The sequence below is a fragment of the Sorex fumeus genome, unplaced genomic scaffold (genome assembly GCF_029834395.1).
Source record: "Sorex fumeus unplaced genomic scaffold, SorFum_2.1 ptg000042l, whole genome shotgun sequence".
In the NCBI taxonomy this organism is placed as follows: domain Eukaryota; kingdom Metazoa; phylum Chordata; class Mammalia; order Eulipotyphla; family Soricidae; genus Sorex; species Sorex fumeus.
In genome coordinates this window covers 9,669,810-9,683,872 of record NW_026606099.1, presented here as the reverse complement: position 1 = coordinate 9,683,872, position 14,063 = coordinate 9,669,810, and the positions used below count along the sequence as shown (strand labels likewise).

Sequence of the window (14,063 nt, the reverse complement as noted above, 5' to 3'; positions counted from 1 at the left end):
TCCTTTTTCTTTTTTTCTCGTTCCTTTTTCTCTTTCCTTTCTCTTTTCTTTCTTTTTACTTTCTCTTTCCTGTCTTTTTCTCTTTCTTTTCTTTCTTTTTCTTTCTCTTTCCTTTCTTGTTCCCTCTTTCCTTTCTTTTTTCTCTTTCCTTTCTCTTTCCTTTCTTTTTTCTTTCTCTTTCCTTTTTCTCGTTCTTTTTTCTCTTTCCTTTCTCCTTTCTTTTTACTTTCTCTTTCCTCTTTTCTTTCCTTTCTTTTCTCTTTCTTTTTTCTTTCCTTTCTTTTTTCTCTGTCCTTTCTTTTTCAATTTTCGATGCGGGTCTGGCGGGCGCTCCCCGTCTCTCTCGTACCGCAGCGCCCGAAGCGGTCGGGGTTCGGACTCAGGGCCAGGTGGGCAGCTCGGCTCGGGCCGGGCCGGGCGGGGGGGGGGACCAAAGGGGACGAGGCGGCGGGCCGCGCGCCCCCTCCAGAACACCTCGCGGGGCCGGGGGATCGTGGAGCAGGGGGCTCGGAGGGACCCTCGCTTTTCTCGGCTGCGCGCAGCCCCGCCTGCACGGAGGGGGGGTCGCCTTGCAGGTCTTTGATGCGCGCCCCCCATCGGCGCTCGCCTCTCCTGCCTCGCTGGCGGCTGATGACCGGAATGGAAAAAATAAAAGGGGGCGACGGACGCGAGGCCGCCGGGGCAGGTGCTGACTCTTGGCCCACGGGCAGGTTTCCCCAGCGATCAAGTCGCCCCCACCCCATCACTCTGTCTTCTTCTTCCCTCCCAGTCCCAGTTCTGTGTCCCTCCACAGTGCCTGTCCGGCTCGATTTTCTTTTTTTTTCTTTTTTTCTCCCTCTTGGCAACGCGCCGACGCCTGCTCGGAAAAGGGGCGCGCGGATGCCAAGAGGTGCAGAGCAAAGCGCAGGCCTCGCTCGGGATCCGCGGGCACAGCCCCGCGCGGGCCCGGCTCCGGCCCAGGGCGCCTCGGCCTGCAGTTCCTCCTCTCCGACACCAGGTGGAGCAGCCGCCCCCGGGCGGCCCTCACGGACGGGGCTGGCAGGCGGCGCTGTGGGCCCTCCCGCGCCGCCGCCGTTCTAGCCGAGCGACTCGGTGCCCTGCGCCGCGCCTGCGCGTTGCGTCGCTTCCCCTCGGCCCGCCCCCTCCCCCGCCCCTCTCCGTCTCCTCGGCCCCGGGCGCAGGTAAGGCCTCGGGCCCGCGCGGCCGCCGGGCGTCGCGCACGCGCGTGGGCCGCCCCCCAGTCGCGCGGACGCGGCGAGGCGCTCGCCGGGCGCGGCCCCCGAGCCCCCCGGGGCGCCGGGACCCCCGCGGCCCGGCCGCCCCCTCGGCGCGCGCTTGACCTCCAGCCGCGCGGGCGCGGCGCCATCTTGGGCGTCTCGGGAGGGCCCGGGCCGGGGGGGGCGGCGGGGGGCGGGGGGCCTCGGGGCAGCCCCCCAGCTGCTGCCGCTGCTCCCCCCGGGGCCGAGACCCCGCGTGCGAGACGGAATCCCGGCCGGGGGGGGCGGGGCGGCACCCGCAGCTGCACCCGGAGACGCGGCCCCGGCGCGGTCCCTCGTGGCCCCCCGGGCCGAGGATGCGCCACGTGCCGGATGGCGCCAGGCTCCTCGCTCGTCCCCGGTTCCTCCCGGCCACGCTTTCCCGGGGATGCCGGCCGGGGCCAGGAGCAGTGTTGGGGAAGGTGTTTTTGCTGGTGGTGGGGTGCTATTTTACTTTATTTCATTTTTTGCTTTTTGAGTCACACCTGGCAATGCACAGGGGTTACTCCTGCCTCTGCACTCAGGAATTACCCCTGGCGGTGCTCGGGGGACCCTCTGGGATGCTGGGAATCGAACCCGGGTCGACCACGCGCAAGGCAAACACCCTCCCCGCTGTGCTATCGCTCCAGCCCCACATCTTCGTTTCTATTTTTATTTTATTTATTTTCGGCCTTTTTGGGTCACACCCGGGATGCTCAGGGGTTCCTCCTGGCTCATGCACTCAGGAATTGCACCTAGCGGTGCTCCGGGGACCCTGTGGGATGCTGGGGATTGAACCCGGGTTGGCCACGTGCAAGGCAAACGCCCTCCCCGCCGTCCTATCGCTCCAGCCCCATCCCTCAAGAGTTTTGAAAAACCTCACTAAGTGGGGGAAGAAACCATAATAACCAAGGTTGATTCCCCCCCCCCCCCCCCAAAGAGAGGGTCTGTCCATTGCATTCCAAATATGCTGGCCTCTGTTTCTCTACTGCGGGAACTGCCACTGCATAGATTTGTAGCTGTAGGGAGTTGTGTTTGCTCCCCCTCCCCCACCTCTTTATCGTTAAAAAATAATTGGGTGGACGGGAGTCGTGGTACAGTAGGTAGGGCATTCGCCTTGCACGCGGCTGACGCAGGCTCCATCTTCAGCATCCTATCCAAGCACTGCCAGGTGTGGCCTCCCGCCCAAAATAAATTATTATCTGGGGCTAGAGAGAGAGAATGGCAGGTAAGGCACGGGTCTTGCATCCCTCTGGCCCCGTGAGCCCCCTGGTGCCCTATATGGTCTCCCAAATACCTTCAGGAGTGATCCTTGAGCACAGAGCCAAGGAAATCCCTGAGTACCACTGAGTGTGGCCCAAAAAAATCCCAGGAACTTTTTCCCCCTTTCCTTTTTGGGTTATTCCTGGCTCTGCACCAGGAATTACTCCTGGCCATGCTGGGGGGACCATATGGGATGCCGGGGATTGAACCGGAGTCGGCCGCATGGAAGGCAAACACCCCACCCGCTGCACTATTGCTCTGACCCCCATCCCAGGAACATTAAGGCCTAAATGATGAGATCTGGAGAGTGGTTCTAAAAAAAAAAAAATTAAATATTGTGTTGAATAAACAGTACTGTGGCACTGTCCTCCCGTTGTTCATTGATTTGCTCCAGCGGGCATCAGTAATGTCTCCATTGTGAGACTTGTAGTTACTGTTTTTGTCATATCGGATACACCACAGGGAGCTTGCCAGGCTCTGTCGTGCAGGCAGGATACTCTGGGTAGCTTGCCGGGCTCTCCGAGAAGGACGAAAGAATCAAACCCGGGTCGGCCCCATGCAAGGCAAATGCCCTACCCACAGTGCAATCAAACTCCAGCGTAAAAATTTTTTGATAATTGAAATTTAAGAAACACCGCAAGTTTTATTAACTAAGACTAATGTTCTTTAACACCTTCGTTACAAATGTGGTTTAATGCAGAAAATTCTGATAAATATAAATTTAGCTGGAGCGATAACACAGTGGTAGTGTGTTTGCCTTACACACGCCGACCCCACCGACCCGGGTTCAATTCCCCCGCCCCTCTCGGAGAGCCCGGCAAGTTACTGAGTATCTCACCCACACGGCAAAACCTGGCAAGCTCCCCGTGACGTATTCAATATGCCAAACACAGTCACAAGTCTCACAGTGGAGCCGTTACTGGGTCCGCTCGAGCAAATCTATGAACAAGAAGACAGTGACAGTGATAAATTTGGCAAGAAATAAACTATGATCAGATGTGTTAATTACCATACATACATGAATCTTTTGCATAAATTCTGAATGAAATCTTACCAAGACAAAATGCATGCAGATGCTTTCTAGGAAAAAGGAAAGTAAATCTTCAGGGCCTTTCTGTTAAGGCTGATGACATACAATAAAGGCAGGTATGCTAGTTCAACATAATTGGCTGGTTTTATACAGCACTTACATCTTTCGGTCCACACGTATGTTATTAAATGATAGAGAACATCTAATACCATTTCTACATAACTAGGAAATAAATTTCTAAGAAAGATTTTACAGACCTCTTTTGATTGATTTTTGGTTTGAAGTCCACACTCTTAGTGGTGCCTGGCTCTGTGCTCAGGAATCACCACTGGCAGTTTCTGGGGACTATATATGATGCCTGGGGGTTTGAGGTGGGTTTTTTTTTGGCTTTGATTTTGAGGGAGGCACACCCTGCTGTAATCAGGGCTTACTCCTGGCTCTGCACTCAAGGATCACTCGGAGACCATATGGGATGGGCGCGGGTGATTGAACCTGGGTCAGCCGTGAGCAAGGCAGACCCACTGTACTCTCTCTGGCCTCAGTGCCAGAACCTGGCACTGTACTGAACCTGGGTCAGCCGTGAGCAAGGCAGACTTCCCCACTGTACTCTCTCTGGCCTCAGTGCCCATAGTTGGAACCGGGGTTGTGGCTTCCGCGGCTGCACATAAGGCAAGCGCCTCACCTCCTGTACTGTCTCTCCAGCCCCTAAAATGGTTCCTTTTGAATAGAGACCGAGGAAGACAGGAAAAGGACATGAGGAGGTCCTCTTGAAGAGCCCGACCTGTGAGGGTCTGTATAAAGAAGTGAACAGTGGGCCTTAAAGTAGGGGCCAAGTGGCTACTTGTTCAAACGAGGGAGTATAAGAAAGTGTTGAGTCTTGGCTTCAGGGTTCTGACTCTACTTGCTGACGAATTGGGGTCAGTCGCTCTGTTCTCGGGCCACCTGAATTTTCCAGAGCGCCCTTTCTGTTAATCAGGATGTACTTCGGCGTATAAATCACTCTGTTCACAGGCTGCTTCTGTCATTCTAGCTCTCCTGCCACGGCCCCTCATCCCCTGAAGATGTATGCCTGCGCCAAATTCGTCTCCGCCCCCATCGTGGTGAGTACTAGCCTTTTCTGGGAGAGATCTTACGGAGGGCCATCTTTCCACTTTTGTTCAGGGGTTGGGAGGGCATCTGGTGGTGCTCAAGGGACCCCGGGGTACCGTTCCCTCCAGCCCTTTGAGCCAGGTGCCTGGTTCCTAGGAAGAGCATCTCGTCTCCTCTTCCTCCGTCTTGTTCTCTGCAGTGGACTGGAGAAAGGCCCTTCTCTGTGCTTGCAGTGTGAATGCTCACCAGGCACGCTCAGCTTCATAGCCGTTAGAGGCTTATTCTCTTTCCCTTCTCTTAGTAGAGAGTACAAATGAGGGCCAAAGAAATCGTACAGGAGGTGAGGTTGCATGTAGGCAACCCCAGTTAGGTCCGGGCCACTGTATGTGAGTTCTCAAGTACCACCAGGGGTCATTCCTGCGCATAGAACCAAGAATAGTCCCTGTGTTATTACAGGATATGGCTCGCACCCCTGCCCGGCCAAAAGAAGAGTGTAAATAAGACTCTAGATTCATGTATGGGTCAAAATTCATAAACATGGAAAAACCTGAACTGAGTATGCACTGTATATGGAATTGTGTCCTGCGTGTCAGTCAGCCATATTAGCCACATTTAGGAGTTCCCTCTGGAAGCTTAAAAATGAGTGGGAGGACCAGAGAGGAAGGAGAGGTGAAGGCCCTTTGTAAGCTGCTGACCCCAGTTCCATTCCTAGCATCACCAAGTGTGGCCCAAATCTCCCTGTCACCCCCAAATCATAAACCCGGGGCGGGGGGGCTAAAATATGCATTGGAAACCGCTCGGCTCAGAAACAGTAGGGGAGAGGTCCTAGATTATGGTAGAGCATTTGGTACATTCCGCAGTCGGTGGTACTATTAGTGGGCACCATTTGTAGAGTACTTAACTACTCTTCTGGAAAAAAGATGTTTTTCCTAGTGATGGAGATTGTTGGAGATGGCTCCTGGCTCAGTACTTGGGGGTAGCTCTGGGCTGTGTTTAGGAGACCACATAATGTGGAGGATTGAATCTGGAATTCCTGCTGCAAAGTATGCACTCCAGTCCCCTGAAATACCTTCCTAGCCCCTGGAACAAAGTGTACCGATGTGTCTCCAGATCAAGCCTTCTTCCCCTTTGAAAGGTAAAGTAGGCTGAGAAATTTTAAAAGACTCATCCTAAGATCATATAGCTGATTTGAGTCTTGGTCTGTTGTAACCCTAACCTGGGTTATTAACCGAACATGTTGTATGCTTTGGAAACCCCGACTTGTTAGTTATGAGGAGGACGTTCCTGTTTTCCAGAAGTGTGTGTTCAGAGGGTCATACTCAGGTTGTTGGCTTCCATCTGTGAACTGGCTTGTTGATAGAGGCCACTTATCAGTAAAAACAAATGCTTCCACGCCCAGATTTCCTCCTGTTCCTCCTTGTAGCAAAGGGTAACACGCACACAGGTAGATTCCCTTAGATCAAAGAAACCTGGGAAGCAGAAGAGGTGTGGTTCTCGAATCTTTAATTTGCTAAAGGTAGCAGATCAGATACTCCGGATTGCGTTTGGGGAGGATCAAAGGAGCATCCAGGTAATGGCGTGGTCGTGACTGAAGCCGTTGGCGTCCCTTTCCCTAACCTTGCCCCATGCCTGCCGTTCCTCCAGGTCAGGGGCACCTCCCAGCTGCTGAGCCGACCACTGTCTGCCGTGGTGCTGAAACGACCAGAGACCCCTCCAGATGAGGTACAGGTGGAAATTGGCCTGGGTGGGGATCAGGGAGGGGAAGGTGACCTGGTGGAACCAGTAGGGGGCGTGCTGAGGACAGTCCGCACCCGCACGCAGTGAAGGACCGAATGCCTTAGGTGGACTCGGTGGACAGTCCCTGGCTTCCGTGCCTTGGTGTTGCAGTTTCGCCCCTGGCAGCACGTGGCCACGTATGCTGCCGCGGTCATCATCCGCCTAGTTGACTGCTTCAGTTGGGAGCTTCGGTCCCAGGGAAGTTCCCTCCTTGGAGCACCTGGAGCTGGCCAGGATTTCAGTCTCGTAGACCAGACCTGAATCCTGAAGATAGCTGGAAATCAGTTGCTTGGTTAAAAGGTTCTGCTCGGGGGGAGCGGGGAGGGCTGTCCCGAGAGTTGGCAGAGGGTTAGCACTGCGCCGTATGTGGCTCACGCAGGCATTATCCCAGCGTCCCCTGTGGTCTCCTAAGCACTGCCAGAAGTGATTTCGGAGTGCAGAGCTGGGAATCACCCCTGAGTATCTCTGGGTATGGCCTAAACACTCCTGCGCGCCCCCCCACCCCCCAGAAGTGCTTTGGGGACAGGGCAGTAGTACAGCAGGTAGGGTGTTTGCCTAGCATGTGGCCGACCTGGCTTGGGACCCCGGCACCCTGTCTGCTCCCCCAAGACCCTCCTGAGCACTGCCGGATGTGGCCCAAAAGCAAAACAATATTAAGTTGTGCTAGGCGGCAGTTTTTTGGGGGCTTGGAGAATGAAATGATTTTTGTTTCAAGGAGAAACCATAGGATCTGATAGCATCGAGGGATTAATCGATACAGAATTCTTCAAAGCAAGAAGGGTTTTCGAAAAACTCGGATTTTCTGTCCCCCTCTTCTTCACAGAACCTCGGCAGCTTGGCAGCCCCACGGCCCCTGACCTCGCTTGTCCCAAGCCGCAGCTTCCAAACCAGCGCCGTTTCGAGGGACATTGACACCGCAGCCAAGTTCATTGGGGCCGGGGCTGCCACGGTCGGGGTGGCCGGCTCTGGAGCTGGGATTGGGACTGTGTTTGGAAGCCTCATCATTGGCTATGCTAGGTAAGACAAGCCCCCTACCGCTCTTGTTTTTCCCAAGGGTTTGTTGGAAATTATTGGGGGTCTTAAGCTATGCTAGTTACTCCAGCTACCAACCGCACGTGACTATTTTCAATCAAATTGAAATGGATGGATTTTGCCGCCATGCTCAGGTCGCCACATGCGGCCAGAAATCAAACTGAGCCTTGCGGGAGGCTGGAGCATGAGTGCAGCGGGTGGGGCATTTGCCTTGCAGGCGGCTGATCCGGGTTCCATCCCTGGCACCCTACGTGGGTTCCCCCAAGGCTGCCAGGAGTGAACCCTGAGCGCAGGGCCAGGAATGAGCCTTGAGCACTGCTCACCAACCACCCCACCCCACCACTCAAAAAGAGAGAGAGTAATATTTCGCCCTGTGCAGCCTAGACATAAGCCCTGCCGCTTGTACCGTCTCTCTTTCCCAACCGTGAAGATTTCCCAACCATCAGAATTTAAATTCACTAGTAGAGGGTAAGTTGAGGCACTTGCCTCGCATGCGGCAGACCGCATTGTGATTCCTGGCACTGCGCGGTTCCCCGAGCATTGCTGGGAGTAGTCCCTGAGCACCCCTGAACGCGACACAGAACACCACGGTTTATTTTCAGTCCTTCAGCCATTCCGGCCATACTGCAGGCGCTGGGTACAGGTAGAGGCCGCCCTCTTGGACAGGCCAGCGTTCCCGCCGTTCAGGAGCGTTCCGTTGAACAGCTTTGCCCTAGACCAGGGGTCGGCACACCGAAGCGGGAAGGCCTGTCTCGAACACAGATTGATCTTGTATAGCTGAGTTTTAGATGGGGTTTTTGGGGTGTGTGTGTGTGTGTGTGTGTGTATGTGTGTGTGTGTGTGTGTGTGTGTGTTTGGAGGGGGCGTGCGAAGGGCGGAGGGGGTTGGCCCTCACCGGGCTGTGTTCGGGGCCTGATGGGGTTTTTTGGGGGTGTGTGTGTGTGTGTGTGTGTGTGTGTGTGTGTGTGTGTGTGTGTTTGGAGGGGGCGTGCGAAGGGCGGAGGAGGTTAGCCCTCACCAGGCTGTGTTCGGGGCCTGATGGGGTTTTTTGGGGTGTGTGTGTGTGTGTGTGTGTGTGTGTGTGTGTGTGTGTGTGTTTGGAGGGGGCGTGCGAAGGGCGGAGGGGGTTGGCCCTCACCGGGCTGTGTTCGGGGCCTGTTTCTCGGGCTTTGTGCTCGGGACGGTGTGTCATGCCAGGGATATAACCCGGGCTGGTGATGCGGGAGCCACATAGGCAGGAGCAAGTGTCTTTCCTCCCAATCTGCCTCTCCAGCCTGGGTTGTACTTTCTTCATTTGGGGACCGAACCCAGCAGTGCTCTGGGGCTGTTCCCCCCTCGGCGGAGGGACTAAACCTGAGGCCTCCCGCATCAAAGCCTGTACACCGCCAGCCCATTTATCTCTCCGGCCCAGTTGTACATTTCTCAGGGTGGGGAGGAAAAGCGAAGATCCCACGTGACCCCGAAAACCTGAAATACTGGTACTGCTTCGCTTACGATGGGGTTGTCTCCTGATGGCACCATCATTCGGTTGAAAACATGAAAACCGATGAGGGCCGGGGAGATCGTACCGTGAGGGCGGTGCTTGCTCTGCACACAGTCAACCTGGGTTTGTTCCCCAGAGCGCCGTCAGGAGTGATTCCTCGGCACCGCTCAGGAGTCCACCCTGAACACAGCCCTGTGTGGCCCAACTCCCCCGAACCCCCCAAAAATAGGAAGGAAAGCAAAGATGACTGACTGGAAGCTGTCGTTAAATGTTTCTGTCTTACCGTGGCAAAAGTGGAAAATTCACATTTAAATTGGGGGCTCGCTCTATTTAGTCTCTGGCCCTTTACAAAAAAAAAGTTTGCTGCCCCTGGTCTAGGTTTACACAGCTTTACCGCTGTTTTCCCCATCCCCGGGAATTCCCTCTTGTCACTCCTGGGAAAATGCCTCTTCAGCTCGCCCCGCTGGTCCCTGGCCCCTGGGATCCGTCCGCACCAGCTCTGGGCAACTTGCAGTTAGAGCTAAATTAATCCTCTGGAGATGCACAAGTTCTCGTAATGTCTTTGGGGGAAATATGTTTATTTTTCAAAGGATTTTTACGAAACAAGAAGGCTGACTGCTTCTGTGTTCACGTTCCTTAAAGCGTTTGCTGCTTTGCCTTTTCTTTTGGGGGTGACAGGAAGAGAAATGGCATCTGTACAGACTTTGAAACCTGAGAGTTCTTTATACCCTTGGTGGGGGCGGGGGGCTGGTTGGTTTGGGGGCCATACCCACAGTGCTCAGGAGTCACTTCTGGCTCTGCTTAGGGACCGCTGCTGGCGTTTCTTCCACTCTTTTTTCCATTTCGATTGATAGTATGTATCTAAGCCCCACAGACCGTTTGTAATTTCAGGGGCGAAAGTTGGCAGATGATGCTCAGGAACTCTGGCATGTTGCTTGGGGATCACTCCCAGCAGTGCTCAGGAGACTGAGTTGCCAGGGATCGAGCACATACCTCCCGTTGGGGGAGGCATTGCACCGACCCTTGGGGACTTGATCCCTGGCCCCCATTTGTAGTGTCTTACAGTCCAGAATCTTCTTACTTTGGTAGTAAGAGAAGATCTGTTCCTCAGAACTCCTTCCTCTAGAATTCTATTTTCTGATTGCGCGCCGTAAGGCCCAAGGGTTTGGAAGACGCGCCCCAGAGACTGTCTGAAGAGAATGACAGGGAGCCAAGCCTCTCAAATCCCCCACGACTGCCACTGTAGTCTGGCTTTCTTGGTTTTATATTTGGGAGTTCTGCCTCAAGTCTTACAGAGGCTGCCTTTTCCTGGTGGGCCTCATAGCTTCGAGTGTTCAGGCCCCGGAGTCTTACCATTTTGTGGTGAGTGGGTGGGTGGGTGATCTAGCGGTGAGAGCGTTTGTGTCGGGACCATGTTACAGGACTTTGTGCTGTCCTTGACGCTGTGGAACCCTTCATAATATGAACAAGAATATGGGTGTGTGGTAGTATCACCCTGAAAGATGCGGGGTAAGCTGGAAAAATAGCTCAGCCCCGTGCCCGCCTGGTATTACGTGACCCTCCGAACACTGCTGGGTGTGGGCCCCACCCTCCACTCAGGAAATGCGTTGGGGAGAGAGTGCGGCAGGCAAGGCTTCCCTTGCCCGAGGCCGACCCTGCTTGATACCCAGCACCCCCCGTGGTCCCCTGAGCCTTGCCAAGAGTGACCGCTCCGTGCGGAGCCAGGAAGAAGCCCTGAAGGCCGCAGGTGGGGCCCGGCAACAAAAGAGGGTCTTGAGACGAACCTCCCTTCGCCCACCACCGGCGTCTCCGTGTCTTTGCGTGAACGAGAAGTTCAGCCTCTTTCCCCCTTCCCTAGGAACCCTTCCCTGAAGCAGCAGCTCTTTTCCTACGCCATTCTGGGCTTCGCCCTCTCGGAGGCCATGGGGCTCTTCTGCCTGATGGTGGCCTTTCTCATCCTCTTCGCCATGTGAAGGAGCCGTCTCCGCCTCCCAGAGCTGTTTCTCCTGTGTCTCTTCGGCCCTGTGTGCTCATCTTCCAGAACTTCCCCGGGCTGCCTGGGGGAAATGGCTGGCTCAGGGCATGACAGGGAAGACAAATAAATACTGTATTAATAAGATGTTTCTTGAGTCCCGTGTGTTTCTTTCCGCAGTTGGCTGAGTGCCTGTGCGAGTGTGGGGCCTGCGGGGGTGACAGCTCCGTCCCAGCGTGCCTCTGGGCTCGCTCGCGCTTCGTCCTCTGTGTCAGGGAGGCTTTGTCAGTGCGGGGCCAGAGACTGCCGAACTGACTGCAGCTGTGTTTGACGTGTGGGATGCCCTGTGTGATCCCTGGCACTGCGTGGTCTCCCGGGCATTGCCAGTGTAGCCCAAAAACAAAATACTCGTTTTCACCTGGGATGGCCTGTTACTCTCCTTGGAGGTTTGGGTCAGCAGCAGCTTCAAGTTTTCTTTTCTCTGGTACTTTCGGTTTCATACATGCAAAACGGGCTCTATCACTGAACATCCTAGCTTAGAATTTTGAGCCCTGTTTTCTGCTTCCAGTCCCTTCCAGCGCTTCCACGCGGCACCCACCTCTTCTGGGTTAATCCTCACACATGGGACTGTCATTTACCAGTTCGGAAAACATCTGACATCAGCTTTCTCAGCTGTACCTTTTATTCATCCCACACACTATCTAAAGTGAAGTGTTTGTCTTTGTCGTCGTCTTTTGGTGCGTAGGGGGCACAGCCAATGGTGTCCAGGATTACTCCTGGTAAAGTGGGGAGACCCTCTGTCACCTGTGGTGCTAGGGATTGAACCAGGTTCACTGCACACAAGGTAGGTGCCCTACGTACTATACTCTGTCCAACTCGTGGCCCCATCATCTTTCCCTGCACATGCTACTTTACCCTTAAAACTTCGGTATCGGGGCTGGAGCGATAGCACAGCGAGTAGGGTGTTTGCCTTGCATGCGGCCGACCCGGGTTCGATTCCCAGCATCCCATATGGTCCCCTGAGCACCGCCAGGAGTGATTCCTGAGTGCAGAGCCAGGAGTAACCCCTGTGCATTGCCGTGTGTGACCCAAAAGCAAAAAAAAGTTTCCATGAGGCTTCCATCTGGTTTTCAAATGAACATTACCCCTATAAAGGGCTATAACACACTTGGCAGTACTCGGGGAGACCGTGCCATGCTGGGGGCTGAACCATGGGTTTCCACTAGGAAGCATTTGTTGCAGCCTCTTAAGCTGTCTTTGGCCCCGTATTCTTTATATGCTTATCGTCATAAGCAGCGAACTGTCTGCACACACATCTGCACATTCACGTGCCTTTAGATGATCAGTTTCTTGACACAGGCACTGTGTCATAATCACGTTTCCTTTTTGGCAGAGGGGGCCACAGCTGGCAGTGCTCAGGCCTTGCTCTTGGCTCTGCACTCTGGGATCACTCCTGGAGGCGCTCAGGGAGCTGTCTAGGGCTGGGATCAAACCCAGGTCAGCTGTGTGTCAGGCAAGCACCCTGTGTGCTATGTCATTGCTGTGTCATCTCTCTGGCTGCAGAGTTCGACGTCAAAAAGATCATAGCCGGGGCTGGAGCGATAGCACAGCGGGTAGGGCGTTTGCCTTGCACGCAGCCAACATGGCCGACACAGGTTCCATTCCCAGCACCCCATATGGTCCCCCGAGCACCGCCAGGAGCAATTCCTGAGTGCATGAGCCAGGAGTAACCCCTGAGCATCGCCGGGTGTGACCCAAAAAGCGCAAAAAAAAAAAGTCATAGCCAGTTCTTTTTAGTCTAAATCTTTTTCAGTCATGGCCTACTCTTGACCATCTAGTCTCGTGCCATGGTTCCCCATTATGTATTTTCATCTGTGCCCCTTGGAATATCCTGGGTACCTACAGGGTGTCATATGTCCCGCCCCCACTTCGAGAGATTCTGATTTAAACCAACCGCCTTCCTTTGTTTAGTGAGAAAATAGACCTTGAGGTCAAAGGATTCTCTCAGAGGCATGGACCAGCAAAGCTGGAGATAAAGATGACAGCCCATGGAATAAGACTATAAAAAGTTAGTTTTTTGGGACTCTTCCCCAAGTCTAGTGTCACTGACCACTATTTTTGCAAGGAAAGGGCAGAATAAGTACAGATAAGCCTTTTCTCTTAAAAATACCTCAAGAGAGGGACTGGAGAGATAGCACAGCGGGGAGGGTGTTTGCCTTGCACGCAGCCGACCTGGGTTCGATTCCAGCATCCCATATGGTCCCCTGAGCACCGCCAGGAGTAACTCCTGAGTGCAGAGCCAGGAGGAACCCCTGTGCATCGCCGGGTGTGACCCAAAAAGTAAAAAAAAAAAAATTAAATGCCTCGAGAGCTAGAGCGATAGTACAGCATGTAGGGTGTGACTGACCCGGGTTCGATTCCCAGCATCCCATATGGTCCCCTTGAGCACTGCCAGGAGTGATTCCTGAGTGCAAAGCCAGGAGTAAGCCCTGAGCATCACTAGGTTGACATCCCCCCCCCCAAAAATAACTCAAAATGCTTCAAGAAGAACCTTAGAATAATTTTAAAGGTAAGGAATCTTTTTTTTTTTTTTTAGTTTTGCTTTGTTTTGCTTTTTGGGTCACACCCAGCGATGCACAGGGGTTACTCCTGGCTCTGCACTCAGGAGTCACTCCTGGCAGTGCTTGGGGAACCATATGGGATGCTGGGAATCGAACCTGGGTTGGCCGCACATAAGGCAAAACGCCCTACCCGCTATTGCTCCAGCTTCCAGGAATTATATTTTTAATGACTATAAACTTTAAGTAAACCTTAACTTACACATGGATGAAATAGTTATGTAAGTTAAAGTTTTTTTCAGAACTAAGTAGGTCGGTTATTCTTTTTTTTTTTTTTGGCAGAGACAACCCCGGAATAAACTGTCCTGTCCCCACCTTCCCCAAACTATTCATATTGTCTGTTTGTCATAGTGGTCAAGAGCTTAAGGGGCTCAGAGGACTAGCCCAGTGACTTGCCTTTCAGATGAATGGTCATGAGTTAAAATTCTCTGTATCTTACGTTTACCAAGCACAGCCCTTACGGTGCTACTGTTGGAGCCTGGAAGCTCAACTGCCCGTGATCTGCAGCACCGCCAGGAATTCTCACCGCTGCCAGCCGTGTGTAAACAAAATGGGATGTGACATT

General features: G+C 53.8%; 1 protein-coding gene across 2 annotated transcripts; it reads left to right on the top strand.

Annotated features, from left to right (window-relative positions):
* The first annotated feature begins 297 nt into the window (after positions 1-297).
* On the top strand, positions 298-11,027 carry ATP5MC2 (ATP synthase membrane subunit c locus 2). Of its 2 annotated transcripts, none has more exons than XM_056120178.1 (5): positions 298-389; positions 4,559-4,628; positions 6,262-6,339; positions 7,217-7,410; positions 10,767-11,027. In XM_056120178.1, exons 1-5 carry the CDS (start codon positions 313-315, stop codon positions 10,879-10,881), a joined length of 534 nt encoding a protein of 177 aa, XP_055976153.1. In that variant the 5' UTR covers positions 298-312; the 3' UTR covers positions 10,882-11,027. The 2 variants fall into 2 exon arrangements, with proteins under 2 accessions (XP_055976153.1, XP_055976154.1); XM_056120179.1 differs by lacking the exon at positions 298-389 and adding an exon at positions 1,146-1,181.
* The last annotated feature ends 3,036 nt before the right edge of the window (positions 11,028-14,063 follow it).